This window comes from Lepidochelys kempii, chromosome 7 (assembly GCF_965140285.1).
Source record: "Lepidochelys kempii isolate rLepKem1 chromosome 7, rLepKem1.hap1, whole genome shotgun sequence".
NCBI classification, from domain to species: Eukaryota; Metazoa; Chordata; order Testudines; family Cheloniidae; genus Lepidochelys; species Lepidochelys kempii.
This window is the reverse complement of record NC_136386.1, coordinates 18,570,271-18,588,716: the sequence shown is the minus strand read 5'-3', so window position 1 is coordinate 18,588,716 and position 18,446 is coordinate 18,570,271. Positions and strand designations below refer to the sequence as shown.

Sequence of the window (18,446 nt, the reverse complement as noted above, 5' to 3'; positions counted from 1 at the left end):
CCTCTGCCACAACAACTGTTTTTTGGCATATAAAAGCCAGGGCCAGCATTAGGGGGTAGCAAGCAGGGCAACTGCCTGGGCCCCATGTGGCCTGGGGCCCCGTGAAGCTAAGTTGCTCAGTCTTCAGCTTCAGCCCTGGGTGGTGGGGCTCAGAGCACCGGGCTTCAGTCTCGTGTGGCGGGGCTTCAGCTTTCTGCTCTGTGCCCCAGCAAATCTAAAGCTGGCCCTGCTTGGCAGCCCCCTGAAACCTGCTCATGGCCCCCTTGGGGGCCCCGGACCCCTGGTTGAAAATCACTGCCCTAGACAATGAGGGATATGCCTGACAGTTGACCTCCTAAGAGGGTCTTTTTCCATCAGGCTGGACACCCAGGATGGCTGTGTAAAAGGTGTTTACATGACAGTGGCTGATGCACTGGGGATTGAATCAGGGACCTCCAGAGCTATAAACAAGAACTGCTACATTTTGAACTAAAGAGACAGGACTCTCTAGGTAGGACTGCAGCAAAGTCCTACCATCTGTTGATTGAGCACAGAGAGGGACCTGGAACACACATGTGTCAGAAGGTTACATTGGCTTTTAGCCAAACCTAGAGACAGATACAGGTACCTCAGTCTCAGTGGCTGGATTATCTGGGTATATTTTCCTTTGAAATTTGGTACTCTCCTGATCAGCCTGACAATTGAAGTCTTGGGCATAGGACCTCTCTGTGCCTCAGGTTATCAGTCTCTCAGATGGATGGAGTAATACTTTCCCACCTCGCAAAGGGGTTGTGTGAACCAACGGATGTTTATGAAGCGCTTTGAGACCCCATCTGAGAATAGCTTTTTAAAATATTACATGTGTATGCAAAGCGATGGATTGTGTGTTGGACAAAACATTGCTGGAACTTCCCCCACTCTATTTTTGGTGCAAATTTGCCTTAAAATAGTCATTAATCATGACTGTGTTAATAGCCAAGTGGAGCGTGAGGTTCAGAGAAGATTTAGACACAGAAATAATAAGTCTGTCTCACTTGCTGACTGAAATTTTGCCAAGTTGGTGCGTGGGGGGAAAAGAGCTGAATGCCAGATTTGTGTAGTTAGAAACCCTCCCAGCAAACTGACTGGTGTCTGCTTCCTAAACAATTAGAGAGAGCAGACCAGGCAGTCACTAGTTCACCATGACACTACTAGGGGTCATTATCAGAATTCTCACGTTATGAGATTATGATGTATTGTATTGGGAACGAACACTGATGAAATACATTCAGCTTTACTGTTATATCAGGCACACTGCTATGACCTGCACCTTTTGCTGTATAGACAGGCTTCACTGTGTTACTGAAGTGTAATTCTCCCCTTGCAGGCCACGCGTTTTTTTAAAGGCCTGAATATCATTACAACATTGGTCCCCAAACTGTGGGGTGTGCCCCCCTAGGGGAGCGTGGCAGGGCCTGGGCCAATCCTCATGCGGGGAGGGGAGGGAGCACCCCCCCCAGCCACTGCCCCCGCTCATTGCCCGGCTTGCGGCCTCAGCCACTAGCTGGGACTCCACTGCTGGCCTTCGCCCCTGGCCATGACTCCTTTCCCAGACCTGTCCCCAGCTCAGGGGAGGGAGGGGCACAGACCGGGGTAAGGGGCACCTGAAAAGTTTGGGGACTACTGCATTACAAAGTGACAGAATGTGCAAAATGTGGAGAATGACAGAATGCGCAGTCTGAACTCTGGGATGGACCTCGGTCTCTTTCCCAGGAGGGGAAAGGGAAGAAACTACTGGCTATATAAAACAGATTATATGTAAAGATGTCCCTATTCAGCTAAGCACAACCTTGTCTTTGGGGTCAATGATCAGAAAAGCTCCATTCCATGGAAAATTCTTCTGTTTCGCTGGCTTCAGGCAACTGTAGGAGGATAGTAAATAAGGACAAAGCTGTGGGTGAAGCTTAGAGAATCTGAGTTGCTCAGCTTGTGGAGATACTTAACTGAAAACTCTGTGTGTGTGTGTGTGTGTGTGTGTGTGTATACATGTTTATATTTAGGCTTGGAGTTCCTTCACTGATTAAGAAATTTAAGTCAACAGCTCCTTTCTTGCATTATCCTTTTTTAAACATGTGGGGTCGAGCCCCGAAGTCCTTACCAATATTGTCAGTGCCAAGCATTTAAAAGTCATCAGTCGGGCCTTCCAGAAACATGAGATTTGCTTTCAAATTAGGAGATTAAAAAAAATAATGTGCTCTTTCTGTCTTGTGGTTAACGTCTTTTGAATGTACCTTGGACACCTTTTCAGGCTTTTCTCCACAACCATCATGGCTGGAACATTTTTAATGAAAGCTGAGATTCTCTGAGTCACCTGCATCCAGGAACTGAGGCCTTAAGAAAAATGCTAAATATTCTGGGACTTGCAATGAAATCATGAGAGTTGGCAACACTGGCTTGGATTCTGAAACAATACTTCAAACATCACTCCTAGTTCTAAACGTGCACTTTTTTCTTGTTTATTTTTACAGTGCCTAGCACTGTGGAGCCTTGATCCCAGATTGGGGTCATACAGTAGTAATAAGGTCTGTGATGCAAAAATATGACAGGTGGCCCCTAATATAAACATTTTCTTGCAAAAACAAAAGGTTCTTGTCACTGGAGTGTGCCTACCCTGGACACCCCCTGATGAGGGAGTGTAGCACACTAAGCAATTTCTGCCCCAATTTCCTCCTTCCCAGGGTTTTCAGTATCTCCCAGGGGTTCACGTTGCTCAGCTCTCTAGCTGGGTTATGCTCAAAGTTCAGTTCCCTTTCAGGTTAACAAAAGTCCAAACAAACCACTTCAGCCCTCAGCTCCAGTTCTCACCTTGGAAGTCAGCAGGCAAGTTGCTCTCTTGTTCTCCTGTGTTCAGCCCTCTGGCTTTGGCTCTCTGGCTTGGGGAGGTCAGTTGGCAAATCCCTGTGCTGCTCTCCTGCCTTCATCCTTTCCCCAGGAACCTCCTCTGGGTTCCTTCAGGGATCTCCTCCCAGCTCTGATCGTCCCTGATCCTTTGTATCCGCAGATGCAGCCCTGACCTGTCACTTGGCCAAATTAGGAACATACCTGGTGGACCTGTTCGAGTCCTCTAAAAGTGTGTACATTATAATAGAATAGTGTAATAGAATAACAGCTGAGAGAGAAGTTCAGCAACTCCCAAATTTTATTGGTGTCACCCTCTTAAACATTTGTTGCGTAGTCAATTAATGGATGGAACATCAAGCACACATACCACAGATTGGGAGCCCCCACTGAAGTCTATCGCTCTGCCAATAGTGTTCTTAAAAGCATATAATCTGGTATTCCAGCATTGTATTTTGTATTTTTCATTTGATTTTAGATGCACATCTTGGGGGTCGACAGCTCTCTTCATGCTCGCTGAGATTGCTTAGTGGCAAACACTTGGTCTCATACTCTACTGTTCATTCTGATTTTTCTCTCCTTTGAAAAGCAGTGGTTCTCCGGAACTGCCTTTGTCTGGCTTCTAGGATTTGGGAACTTTCTGCTTTGCACTGTTGCAATTTGTGTTCCAATGCAGTGTGCAACCACAGACCTGAGGAGATTATGGATGTTGGTAACATGAGATGTGATGACCAGCCATCCCATCCACAGATCTGCACATGTGAGGTTTCACATTCATTTAGCTTTGGGTATAATAAATGCATACAACGAAATAACACTTTTATGGATATTTGTTATGAGACCTCACATTTCATTCTAATCAGCTGTGCACAGCGGGAACAGCTTGAATCCAGAACACATGCTATGAATGGCAATAAAGTAGTTAATCAAACGCTGCACTGGTTTTAGTGAAGGTTACAAGGCTAAGTTCAGACCTATTTTGTTAGGCGGAAGGGATAGTAGCAGATTTACTCAGCAGAAGATGACTGTATCAGTATCATTGATAGTATCCACTTGTGAATTCAACCCCTCTTTGAATTATTCATGTTTCCCCAGGAAGGATCAGCACCTCCTTTCCCCTGTGAATTGCTGGTATCTAGTTTTGACCCAGACTCGGCGAGAGAGCAGAGATCATGCTACCCTGAATGACATCTTCATGAACAATGTCATTGTCCGCCTCTCGCAGATCAGCGAAGACGTCATCAGGCTCTTTAAGAAGGTAAGCAAAACAATGGGCAGTTTTTATTAAGGAGCCATCCTTGCATTGCTCTGTGAAAAACTAACTTCCTATGAGATTGTGCACAAACTAGAGATCCGTTGAAGATGGGAGAATGATAGTTTGAACCTGCTTTAGATTTTGGGTTTGAGATCAGATGTGAAGTGGGGATAGTAATAGTCACTATGGTAAAGCAATCTGAAATCCTTAGATGAAAAATGCAAAGCTCTTAAAGCATATTAGAAATAGTGTGGATGTGGGAAATGTAAAAAATCTTGCTTTTGCAGGAGCTAAAGAAACCTGCAGTGAAATTCCAGCCCTATTGAAGTAAATGGAAGTTCTGCCACTGACTTGAGAGATCAGGGCTACACCTCTTGTTTCTGGAAAGTATCTCTGAGAAATGGAGGAATCTGGGAATTGAGACTCCCCAGTTCTCTTTCTAAATTCCTGGCCAAAATTTTCTTCAGAGCATCCATGGAACCAATCACAGATACAAATGCAAACACACTGGACCCGTCTGATGGCCTTCTGAAGAGCTTATAATTGGAGCACAAGTGTAGTATTTTATTTTCCATACTGTGTGGCTGGCTAATTGCATGTGAGTGAATAGGATCAGTTCCTTGCCCATAAAGTCTCTTCTCGCTTTAACAGAATTGGACTGCATTGACATTGCTCCAATCTCAATTTGGTTTCAGCTGGGTTTGAGGTTTCAGGCTAGTTATATTGTCAAGGTTAGGATTCAGGTTCAAATATTTGGATTTGACATTTCCAAAATGTCAAGCTGGGCTTGTGAGATTCCAGCCCAACAGTAATCTCATGGGATCAGGTGGTCTTGTGAGCTTTCTGACATCCTGAATGGTGGGAATCTGGTAGGATGAGCAATTACTATTAAAATTCTGCTGCCATGGACCAAAATCTCCTGAAAATTGGCCATTCTTATGATATTTCAGCCATATCTGGGTCTAAACTGTAACACTTCTGATTTTTGGATCTGACTTGGAACTGAAACCATAAGGGCAAAAGTTTGATTCTGGTGGCCTGAAATTGAACAGCCTTCTCCTTTCTCTGCCCCGTAACTGCCTTGGCGTTTGAAGGGGTTTGGATTCAAGGGTCCGTTTTTTGCCCAATTCAGAGTTAAGTAGGACTCAAAAGAAGCTATTTACATTTTACTTTTAAAAATTTCCCTTCTACCCAGTTGGTTCCAATGTGCATCTTTGGATGGCATATCTCATTTTAAACCACAGTAGCACATGTCTGTGCTTGAATGGTGACGAGACAAGGGCCTTGTGTTTGAAATATCTCAATCTCATACCAGGCCAAGGTGATAAAATATTTTGTTGACTAGACAATGTTACATTTCTTTGCCTTTTTTTAAACTTAATGGTACAAGTACTTACTGTGTGTTTAAATTGTTCCTCTCTGTCTCTCCTTTCCCCACTCTCTGTTCCTTTTGCCGACAGAAATAAAGTAGCATTGACTCCATCTGCAGCCTGTCAAAGTCAGCACTTGCTTTTAATCAGAAGGAAGCTGCACAATTGAGTTGTGGGGTTGTGTGATTTCACTTGCATTTGTCCCTGGAGGTTTAAATCACAATAGGGCTCACATGTCCCTAGAAATAATGACCAACTAAATCACTGAAAAGGCTTATTTTGTGTCATCATTTACCATTAACGTATATCAGGAGGCTGACCCTTTAGAGGATAAGCGTTATGCTTTAACCCCCTGTGTACCGTTTCAGACAGAAGCTTTAGAACTGAGTTGTTGTGGGTTTTCATTTTTGTCAGTGTTTTGATGAGGTAGTTTAGGCACAGATGAATTGGAGTATCCCAGAAATGAGAAATGGAAAATACCTATTAGATCATCCAATCTAGCCCTGCAGCCAACACGATTGTTCCCTAAAATGTATTTTCCCATGTTTTGTCCAGTGTGGTTTTGAATATCTCAACTGATGGCACTTCCAGTCCTTATCCTGGGGAGAGCATGTCATAGGCTATATTAATAGATGAGTGTCATGCAAATAGGCCAGCACCAGAAGGGTTAAAGGCATCCCTAATTGTTCTTCAGCTGTTTAGTTTTGCTGTAGATTGCTCTTTGATGATAAATTATGGTAACATTTGTTTCCAAGATGTCACTTTGAATCCCCCCAGTCCAGGATTTATTAATGGATTGTGACACACTGGGTGCATAGAGGAACTGGAAGGTTTTGTGACTTCTCCCATTACAAATGTATATTGAGTTCTCATTATGTAAATATAAACTATTGCAGTAAAGAGAGGGATGTATAATTGGTGAGCTATCAGGACCTGCATAATTGAGTTGCATTTGATCAGCACAGTGGTAATTTGCCAACAAAGGTCCTGAGAGGTGCTGAGTTCCTTCACCTCCTACTGACTTCAGTTTAGCTCCCATCAGGATCATCAGCCAGTAAACTGTGGCTTTGTATTTTGTTGTTCTCCACTGAAGATCTTTACCCTTCCAATGGTAGATAGGTTTCTGCATGGCTAGCCCAAGGGGCAGCCCACTGGCTTACCTGAGCCTGAGGGAAATGGGAACTTTGGAGAGACTGAGCTGGTGTTTAAAAGTGTTGGAGTAGGCAGGATTTAAGAGAGCCAATAAAGGGCTCAGTTTGACTCCCTCAAATGAACTGTCACATGGGAAAAGGGAAGTTTACACTTACACTTTTGGAACCTCAGGTAAGGTTTGGATTCTGAATTTGGGGCTAAGATTTGGGTTAATTTTTACTTTTGTCTGAACCGCTTTGTCTTTTCCTAATAAAAATGATTTCATAAAGGCTCATGGGGGTGGGGAGGTGCAGAATCAGTGTTAATATCCAATACGTCCTTTATCAGGGAGTATATCCTGCCCTTGCATTGGACCCACTCTTAGAAGCCTCTTTCATGTCTCACTACTATGATCCAATGATGCTTCTTGTTGTCATTTCCTCCAAAGATGGTTTCTGATTTCACTGCACATCTCTGAACTCTGGAGTCTTCTGGAGAAGTTCAATATCTTGGTTTCTTATATTTATGGCACACTTGTTCTCCTGCTCTGCAGTGGAGCCAGTTTCATTCTAACCTTTCTTGGTGGCCATGATGTTGTCATGGAGATGGATAATTTGAACCCAGTGAGGATCCATAGTTTCTCTAGGACTGAGAATGGAGTTGACTCTTTGATTCTCGAAGATGGCCTCTCAGTGTATTCCCATACAGTAACCATCAGCCTAGTCCTTGGTAACGTTAGGAGACTGTGCAATTCTGTTAGGCATGTCTCTCTCCCATTCCCTCCTCCTGGAACACTCCCTCTTTGACTGAAAGCACTGTCGGCTTTGTTAGCCTTGAATGACGAGGAAAAACTACTTTGAAATCATTCCCTTTCCCAAACCTTGATCCCCCTTTCTTCTTGCATGCGTGTGTGGTGCGTTTTGTTTCTTTTTCTCCTTACCGGGAATTATGAACCCGGAAAAAAAACCCAGATGCAAGCTGCTCTCCTCAGGGAGCTGAGTTATAGTGTTGGTTATATAAATCTGTTTGGAGCTCCAGGGACAAGGATGATTCCAAGCATCTTGGCTTTTGATAAGGCAGAAAATAATGAGCTTTTCTGCAGCTGGGCTCTGCACCCCCTTGTCACTGGGCGTTTTAGTGAGAGCCAGGGCAAACCAATAGGGCCAGATTTTAAGTTGGTGGAAGTCGACATATCTCCATTGAATTCAGTGGAACTACAGCAATTGTACATAAACAAGGTATATCAGTTTATACCAGCTGACAGTTTGGCTCAACATGTCCAAATAGGAGAATAGTCTCTGTTGTTTTAGGGAAGCAGCAGAAATTATTTATCAAAATCCTTCTATCATGCTAAAGAGAAGTCATATTTCTTGGAAAGCCATTGTTATTACTACAGTGGCCCCAAGAAGCAAAAATCCCATTAGCATTCTACAGTAATGGCCTGGCACTATAGCTTGCAAGAAGAAAGGAAAATTGGAAAAGAGTAAAAAAATTTAAAACAAAAGAAAAAAAGGAAATGAGGAAAGGCTTAAAGAAAACCAACCGACTTCAAAAAGGAAATGGTTAAAGGTTAGAGAGACCAAAATTGAAGTGTTAATGAGGAGGGATAGGAGCTAAAGGGGGTAAGGGGTGGGAATACAGCACACAAAATGCAAATAGGGTGAGTGTGTAAGTAAGTAAAAAGAATTGCATCCTTCCTGCCCCCAGTTTGTATGTTGTCTACTTAGATAAGCTTTTGGGGGTAATCCTCAGTCTTCTTACATGCCTGTAAAATATGTCACATACCCATGGTGCTAATTATTATTTTTCACTAACCTTTTGGAAATAGGCACAGCCTTTTTGCTCAAGCTTTCCAGAAAAAAATCAACTTGAGGCAGACCTCAATCATGGCAAATTTGAGCCCAAATGGTTAAAGTTTGCCAGAGTTATTCGCCATTGAAAAGAGGGGGTTAACATGGAAAATGTTCGGCAACCTTTGCAATAGGCATCCCCTGTAATATAGTACTTTGGGCCATTACTGTAGGATAATGGAGTATTTTAGTGGAGTGTCAGTTTCCTTGGAGCAATACCAGGTAGAGAGAATTACTCTTTCATCTGTAAATAGAGCCTGTTGTGAGCTATGTTGTGGTGGAAGCACCATAATTATTTCTCCCTGCTGCCACCTCATGTTCATTGGCTTCAAATGACATTACATCATTATATTGTGACACTTGCATCAGTACTCAATGTGGCACAGTCATTTGGGATGGTGTAAAATGGCTGCCATGGGTTCTCTTTGCAAAGGAAAGGGTTATAATCCCAACACGTTGGATGTGCGAGAAGGTCTAATCAGCACCATTGATCTCTGTAGTATGTGGCAGGTTTCACCCAGCTATTATCCACCCCCCTGTGTTTGGATTTTATCGCAGCAATTAAGTAAATTATGCACCCTCCTTCACTCGGCAATGCATTAGAATCTGGTGTGGAACCTACTGCTATAATCCTGACTGCCAGTTACAGTGCCCTTAGCTACCTATTTGAGTTGATTCAGGGGCAGGAAGGACTCAGTATCAAGTGACTCTCTTATATCCATGACCGCTTTGCTGTCCTTCTATGGGCCTAGTAATCTAAAGCCATGGCACTTGTTATAATCTTCACAATAGTTTACTGCAATCTTAAAACCCAACCTCGAGGCCTTTCATTAGTTACTCTAAGGCTTGGTAGTGTTATACTGATGACTTTTATGGTGAAGGAAAAGCCCAAAGGGATATTAAATGTGTCTTGGGATTTTATAAAAAGACCCAGTAATGATATCGCTTTTCTTATTGCACTCGTCTGTTAAAGTTACAATGACAAAGGGCAATTGTCCTCTGGTGGATGTGTTTCCTTGTTAGGTAAAATCCATCAGTCCTCCAAAACACACACATAAATTTCACTAGAATGGCTTATGGTCTGGCACACTGTGTGCTGTATAGAGCCGGTCGAAAATTTCACAAAGGAAAATTTTTCCATTGGAAAATACTGGTTTGTCGAAATCAACACGTTCCTGATATTCAGATGAAAACCAGGCAAGTTCTGCCTGATTTCCTGACAGCTCATCTGCTTGTGTCCTTGGCAACCTGCCTGGCAATCTGATGAGAAACCAAGAACCTGTGATCCCTGGATCCTGAGATCACAACTCTGTGGCAGTCCAGGGTTTTGAGGGTTCATAGCTCCATGGCTCGCTGCTCCAGAATCAGGGATCTCAGGGATTCCACTTCCTCAGCAGCCCCAGGCTGCTTGACTCCCCCAACAGCTGAGTCCCTGATTCCCCTGGTAACTTGGGGATCCAGATGAAAAATTCCATTTTGGTTCTCCCCAATAGAATTTTTCAGAATTTGTCGCCTGCAAAATTTTTTGACTCCACCTACCAATTCAGAATAATTTCCCTCCCCCAAAAGTTGAAATTTTTCATATCGGGAATATTTTGTTTTCCAGCCAGCTCTGGTGCTGAACACTGGGATTGTGTATTCAGGTCCAAACAGAAACATGAATACTTACAATACAAATATCCCAGTGCCACTACGAGGACTGTGACAAGGGCATTTCGGACATATGGGCGAGCCGTTTCAAAAGTGGCCTCTGACTATGGGTATCTCCATTTTTGGGTCTCCAGTGGTGAGACACAACGTTTTTTTTATTTTATATTTTTCTATTACTTGTGCCACTGGTTCTACTTCTCTCTGGCAACCAAAATATTTCCCCATTAAAAAAAAAAGGATTTGCAAGCATGGGCAATGTCAGATTAAAACCAAACCAAAAAAAGGAACTCTTTTGTGTCCAGTGTTCCTTTTAAAAGCTCAGAGGCTGCTGTTTTCCTGCTCCCAGGTGGCTACATTTCAGCTTGTACATGACTTTGGGATCTGACTGTATAAATTCAGTTTTTATTGATGGGTGGTTTTCAAAAGGTTTTGGTTCAGGTCATAAAGTGGTAGGAATTAGAGATGGGGAAAAAACCTTTTGGATCATCCAGTCCATCCCCTGCCTCATAAAGGTTTGTGCCCTGCAGTATAATTTCTAGTTCATTGTCAATCATTGTCATTGGGAAGCTATTCTGCAGTCCCCAAAATGTCTTCATCTGAACCTTTAGGAGCTGCAAACCTGAGCTGGATTCTTTATCAGGTTTCTGGTACTTCCTCCTTTGACTGAAGCTGCAAATATCATGAGAAAGGCCCTTATCTCTGTATTTCAGTGCATCTGGTCCATGATGAAAGCTGGAGGGGCATGCAGTGAAAATGGGAAAATAATAAGGGGTGGAGGGAAAATGTTAGCTGAACATTTCCGCACCTTCAGAATGGATGGCTGTGCCTCGTTCTAGAAACGGGCCAGGGTTTGAAGAACTCTGATCTGTTTTGTTTATTTTTAATCATCATCTTTGGGAGGTATGGGCATCATCATGTGGTTTAAGTGTAGGGGAGCCAGGCACTCCAGAGTTCTAATCCTGACTCTGAGAATGACCATCAGTGACTAGGGGAGGTCTGTTAACCTCTTTGCATCCGCTTCCCCGCCACGCATATGAAGACAACGGTATTTACCTCATATATGGGATGCAAGAGTCAACTTATTAATGTATAGAATACTCTCGTTTGGTAAGAGTCATCAGGCCAAATCATCCACTTGGCTTGGAGACAAGCTATAAACTAAATGAGTCCCTGTCTGGGAAGTATGCAGTCTCCGTGGCATCATCCCTCCTTTCCCGGATCCACTGGAATCTTTCTTGGGGAGGTTGGGCTTCATGCCTGGAGTGTGTGTTTTTCTCATCCCTCCGACGTAGTCCAGAGTGAGATGATCATTAAAGTGTCCTCTCTGTGCACTGTGGCCCTCCCTAAAGGGGTTGAGCCGTGTGTGTGTGGGAAGGTGTCCTGAAGCACTGTATATGCACGGGTCCCCTGTTCAGCCATCCCTGTCCTCTAGCTTATCTGTATTTGCAGAGATGAACTCCCAGCCTACTCCATGAAGGAGGCGAACCCCACCTTTGAGGTAAAAAGAGAGAGGAGACTCTGCTAACGAAATGTTCCCAGGCTTCTACTCACTCATGTTCCACATAGGAGATGGTCTGGGCCATTATTAGTATTACTGATAGCCTCTGAGTTTATTTCCTTCCTAAGAATGGTTATTGAAGATGATCCAGTTTGATCTCCTGTCCGTACAAATCGGTGTCCCCTCTTCAACCTCAGCACATTGTTTTGGTAGATGCCTATGGTGGTTGCTGTCTTATGAGGGGGAAGCACTACAGGTGCAGACCCCCAGAAGGGGTTCTGTTCTCCTTCCCCAGCTTCTCTTAGTTTGTTTTATTAGGATAGAAAATAGGGAAAAAACATAACAGACACACACATTGCTGTGCTTGAAATAATTAGTGCTATGTTATTCCCTGAGCTGGGATTTAATTACTTGCCGTGACAGTGAAGTGAATTTGGTTATGTTTTGTACTGCAATATTCTGGATGGAAATCTAATGACGATGTGGTGTCTGCAAATAAGGAACTGCCTTTTTTTTTTTTTTTTTTTTAATGCTCACTCTCTGTGTTGTCAAGGGGGCCGCACTGTATCTTGCTGTGCTTTTTTTTTCTTTTTCCCCTTGCAGCAGCAGTGATTTTAATAAGGGCTCCTAAACTGAACCCATCTTTAGCTCTCTCTTGCTTGCTCCAAGTAACTGCTTTCTAATAGGAATGGAAGGCATAAATCAGGCAGCTAAATTAAAGGTTGGATTTTTGCAGATGGTGCCGGTGAATTGGAACGCGCTGCCTGACATTTTGACTTTGTCTCTTCATAAATAGATTTGGTGTAATTTTTCTCTTGTTTAGAAGAGAGGGGGCAAACTCTGAAGAGATTTGAGTGTCCTTTGGCTTCTTGCCTAGCTGCATTTGGGAAAGGAGCCAACAGTGTGAACTAGTGAGCTGTTGTCTTTGAGATCCTGGCCCCTTTACCCCAACCACTCAGAACAGCAGGGCTTTCCATGCAGTGTAGAGCTGGTAAGCAACACTAAGCTACCCACTCTGGGGTGAGTTTGTGGGTGATGGAGGACAAGGGGCCTATTAGACATCTAGGGGGCAAGACAGCACAGTTCAAAGTAGAGCAATCCCAAGGGCTGTTCTGACTTGTGTTATAATAGGACTGCTCTGGTTCCCAGCAACCTCTAGAGTCTAGAAAGTGCAAATGAAGTGCTTCTAACTGAGCCAATTTTTAAATGTGCTGCACACCTGCAGCTCCATTTTCTTCAGTGGAATTTGTGGGTAAGCAGCACTTCTGAAAATCAGGCCACTTATATTTAGCTGGATTCAAGAGCCTAATTTTAGGTACCCAGGTTTGAAAATTATGGCCTCGCTGACTTGCCCGCAGTCACGCAGGAAGTCGGAGGCAGAAGCAAGAACTGAATCCAGGAATTTAGAGTCTTGTTTCAGTGTCTTAACCACAAGACCACCCTTCTCCATTTAGTTTGGGAGGGGTTTAGTTCAGGGGTTTTGGCTTGGCAGCTGCAAAAGATTAGAGGTCAGCTATGCAGGTCAGATCTCCATCTGAACTTCTTTAAACTCAGAGTATTTGGAGCTTGAATTTTGGGTTAGGCCTTTTGCTGGTGTGGGAAAGGCTAAATAGTTGAAATACTGGGTGTCTGGGTTGAGCTGTGAGTGAAACAAATCTTTGTTAACTCTATGTTAACGGAAGGCTACTGCTATGAATAGCTGGAGATTTTCACTGCCTCAATTTGGGGGCCCAATTTGAAACACCCTAAAGGAGCCTGATTTTCAGAAAGCAGGGCGTACTTAGCTCCTTCTGAAAATTCAACCTCTTTAAGGTATCCCAGTTTAGGCACTCAAAAAGCAAGGCACACCAAATTCCTAGTCACTTTTGAAAATTGTATTTTATTCTTATCTGAAATATCATTCAGAGTTAAATTGCAGCCTGTTAATTGGCTATCTTCTCAGCTGCACCCTGCATATAAAGACTAATTTTTAGTAATCTAAACTTAAACTTTTTGGATGTGCATAGGTTACCCACGCAGCTGTAATTACAGGTCTTCTGTCTGATGTGGGCTTCCTTGGTTAAAGCCATCCAACCAACAGACCCAGGAGATGTTGCTCATACTAACTGCATGCACAAAAATATATTGAGTTGTCTGAGGAACTCTAAAAGTGACTGCTAAGTGTTTTGGGGGTCTATACTTTATTTTAAACCTGTCTTCAAAATATAACAAACGTACTAAGGCCAAAAAAGAGTCCACAGAGAGAATCTGGATGTAATTACAAAAGAAACAGGAAGTAGTGGATGCACATGTGCAGTAACAGCCAACCTCTGGATTTTTAAGTGAGGATTTGACTTTGTTTGTGGCCAAGAATAAATCAGCATCTCCCTAAGAAATTCCCTCTCCTGTGAAATGTTATATTCATATTGTGGGAGCTGGGAGGCTATATCATGATTAAAAACCTCCATCTCCTTGCCTGGCAAAATAAAAAAATTAATTGATACTGGGATTTCAGCATCAGGGAGCACAGGATGCCAAGGAAAAATACCCATGAAACTTTACATTTACGATGGACTGTCCTCCCTAAGCTTTCTAAGGCCCTGCCAGTGCTGGAGTGGAAACAGAGGCCTTCATTATGTGGCACTGAAGTGGTTACTTTTGTAGTAAGAAGAAAAGGAGTACTTGTGGCACCTTAGAGACTAACCAATTTATTTGAGCATGAGCTTTCGTGAGCTACAGCTCACTTCATCGGATGCATGCCGTGGAAACTGTAGCAGACTTTATATATACACAGAGAATATGAAAAAATACCTCCTCCCACCCCACTGTCCAGCTGGTAATAGCTTATCTAAAGTGATCATCAGGTGGGCCATTTCCAGCACAAATCCAGGTTTTCTCACCCTCCACCCCCCCACACAAATTCACTCTCCTGCTGGTGATAGCCCATCCAAAGTGACAACTCTTTACACAATGTGCATGATAATCAAGTTGGGCCATTTCCTGCACAAATCCAGGTTCTCTCACCCCCTCACCCCCCTCCCAAAAACCACACACACAAACTCACTATCCTGCTGGTAATAGCTCATCCAAAGTGACCATTCTCCCTACAATGTGCATAATTAAGGTGGGCCATTTCCAGCACAAATCCAGGTTTTCTCACATCCCCCCCACTCCCATACACACACAAACTCACTCTCCTGCTGGTAAAACCCCTTCAAAACTGACCACTCTCCAAGTTTAAATCCAAGTTAAACCAGAACATCTGGGGGGGGGGGGTAGGAAAAAACAAGAGGAAGTAGGCTACCTTGCATAATGACTTAGCCACTCCCAGTCTCTATTTAAGCCTAAATTAATAGTATCCAATTTGCAAATGAATTCCAATTCAGCAGTTTCTCGCTGGAGTCTGGATTTGAAGTTTTTTTGTTTTAAGATAGCGACCTTCATGTCTGTGATTGCGTGACCAGAGAGATTGAAGTGTTCTCCGACTGGTTTATGAATGTTATAATTCTTGACATCTGATTTGTGTCCATTTATTTTTTTACGTAGAGACTGTCCAGTTTGACCAATGTACATGGCAGAGGGGCATTGCTGGTACATGATGGCATATATCACATTGGTGGATGTGCAGGTATACGAGCCTCTGATAGTGTGGCTGATGTTATTAGGCCCTGTGATGGTGTCCCCTGAATAGATATGTGGGCACAATTGGCAACGGGCTTTGTTGCAAGGATAAGTTCCTGGGTTAGTGGTTCTGTTGTGTGGTATGTGGTTGTTGGTGAGTATTTGCTTCAGGTTGCGGGGCTGTCTGTAGGCAAGGACTGGCCTGTCTCCCAAGATTTGTGAGAGTGTTGGGTCATCCTTTAGGATAGGTTGTAGATCCTTAATGATGCGTTGGAGGGGTTTTGGTTGGGGGCTGAAGGTGATAGCTAGTGGCGTTCTGTTATTTTCTTTGTTAGGCCTGTCCTGTAGTAGGTAACTTCTGGGAACTTATTTGAGAAGTATTTTGACTGATTCTCATACAGACATTGATCCACCCAAAGTGAAATAAAGTAAGGGCAGATGTGATCCTGTTCGTTTCTACAAGCTAAGCAGGATCACTAGCTGAATGGGGGATTTCCTGCAATCACTTACAAAAGATACTCCAGCACATGGTGTTAGTGACTCTGCAGGTTGCACTCTGCCCGCTAAATTGGTACTGAAGCGAAAACCCTGCATGATGTCTGGGAGTGCTCTGCTGCTAGGTATGCTGTCTTTCCTGACCGTTTGAGCTCGTTAAAGATGAGATGGCATTTTTTACAACGGTTAACCTTGGGATCCTGGTGAAATTTCCATATTTGGCGTTTTTATATACTTCCAATCTCAATCCCCTATGTACTTTCAACTGTATGCAGTATTCTTCAGTTATGCAGTTGTTGCTCTGTGCTGCTAGGCCATTACTGTGTTTCTCCCCAGAGTTGGCTGCATTTGTGTGGTGGATTAAGTGATACCTGGATATTAGTTTAGATTACAGCATGTAAAATTTGGGATGCCTCAGAATGAAAAGTGCTAGTTAAACATAAAGATATAAAATGCTATTGCAGCCATCCGGGGACCCAACTGCCCTTCTACCTTCCTGTCTCCTAACATTGGACAGAATCCCTGAAATGAGAAACCAGAAAAATGTTAGACCCACAGCGTTCAGTGTTGAATGGCATGAGTTATGTTAGCAAAATAATATTTCTATAAAATCAGTTTAATGACTGTGGATTCACAATGCAGAGAAATTACACCAAGGTCCTGATTCTGTGAGATGCTTAGTGCCTCCTGCTGGAATGGGAATGCCCTCAGCTCCTCCTGAACACAGAGGGAGCTGGGGCTACTCAGAACTTCGTAGGGTCAGAGACGTTATGAGAATTTTTTTCATCCAACTGTATAGACCTCTGTATCGCACTCATCACCATGGTGTCTGAAACCTGGTTTGGGTGATACAGGGGCGAATGAGGAGTGCAGTAATTGAGAGATGCAACGTGGATGTACAGGTCTGTACAGTGGTGGTGTTATTCACATCTACATTTATGGATTTTATTTGAATAAGGATTTTTAAAAAAAATACATGGAAATAAAAGTCTTGGTTAATTTGCGGCGGCCCCTTGCTAACATTCTAGGTGCAGTGAAAGCAGAAAACATCTGTATTTTGGTTTTCAAGTTTATAAATGTGAAAAACAGAGTCCTGAAGTGTATTGGCAGCCTACTTGATGGTGTCATTTCAGTTTCTGAAGCAGGAAGGATATGAGACAGGATTTGTAGAAGTGTTGTAAATAAAGCCCTGGGAGCATTCCCCACGCCACGGGGGAATTTAATTTCTAAAATACACACATAATTAAAGTCTACACATTTGGTTGGTGCTGAAGCAGAGCAAGGGATGGAAAATCTTGTCTAGGAAGCAAGTGGAAGCAACAGAGGGCAAATCTGGGTGGGGGCAGAATGTGTTTTAAAAAGGCATGGCCAGAAACCTTTTGTGCTGCCAAAATCTACCCACTCCTCTGTAAACTGAGAAAAGGAAAAACCCTGCAAGCATGAAAGTAATGTGAAAAATGCAGCTAGATAGCAGCGGCATTTATAAGTTGCTGTGTTTTGTTCTCTGTGGGATGGGTGTGAATGCATCTGCTAGGGATTAGCAGGATTCACTTGGACACAAGTGATGAAGGAGTTTGGAACAAATACATCTCATTATACCATGTTTCAGACCTTATTTGTTTAAAAAAAAAAAACCCCAACAAAACAGATAAACTCCCCCACCCCAGATATTTGGCATCCCTCCAATGTGGAACGCCCTCGCTGCTTCGCTGTGCGGAACCACCACCCAGCCCAAGCCCTCACCTCTTCCATTATGCCCGTGATCAGTGAGTCCTAAGAGTCACCATATTCCTGAATTTTAACAGCATGTTTGTAATCCTGTAACATGAATCCCTTCCCGTCTCTGATATCGATCTGCTGTTGCCCATCACCATATTATCTGAGCCCCTACCTTCTGTTCATCACCCTCCCCTGCCCCCCACTGATTATGTTGCAAGTGTGTCACATCATTGAAAGGGGATGTCGTCATCCCACAATCCTTTTTTTTTAAACACACTGAAGATGCATGGTTACTGCAGCAGAACTCACTGGAGTCCAACATGCTTATCAGAGGTTTGCTAGATTTTTGCCAGTGTTGTAATTGCGATGGCTTCTGTGCTACCTGCCTGGGCAGAACATTGAGTGCTTGACCTAACCTTGCCCTGATGAAAGGGGCTGAATAAACGTGCACTGTGGTGATGGAAGGAGGTGTTTGTTCGCATTCCATCAGAGTGCCGAGCTCCCAGCTGCGGCAGGAAGAAAGAACTGACAAGTTAGTTAATAGTTGAAGATGAAGGCCCACATCCCTGGCTACGGCTGAGGTGTATGCAGTCCAGCTCAGGATGGGGCATGTGGCAAAGTGCCTTTTGCTTTCCTCTAATCCTGGGCTGGCTGTGTGCCAGTGTGGTCCCTCAGCATAGCCAAGAGCAACCCAAAGGCTGGATTAATGTACACCTGCTAGCCCCAAGGCACCAGTACAGGCTCTGGGGATCAGCTGAGCCATGCCTTCTATCCCTGGCCGCACCCCCCCCCCCCTGCAGGGGCGAGCTGGCTCATGAATCTTTGTGCCATTGAAGGATCCACCTCTCCTAGGCAATCTTCTGGTGGTTGGCAGTGCTGGCCTTACAGGCAGGGTCTGCCAGCAGCACAGCAAAAAGCATCCAGAGCTCACCTGACAATGAGCAGGGCTGAAAACCATTAAGTATTATGTCATGTAAGCATAGAACCGTGCAAGGTCGCACAACTTGTTCGTTTATTCCCTC

General features: G+C 43.7%; 1 protein-coding gene across 3 annotated transcripts in view; it reads left to right on the top strand.

The window, feature by feature from the left end:
- Positions 1-18,446, top strand: part of SRGAP3 (SLIT-ROBO Rho GTPase activating protein 3) — a 226,581-nt gene that overhangs the window by 135,182 nt on the left and 72,953 nt on the right. For all 3 annotated transcript variants that reach the window (XM_073351215.2, XM_073351214.2, XM_078853575.1), the window contains one exon: positions 3,952-4,114. In XM_073351215.2, the coding sequence (XP_073207316.1) occupies positions 3,952-4,114 (163 nt within the window). The remainder of the gene's footprint in view (positions 1-3,951; positions 4,115-18,446) is intronic.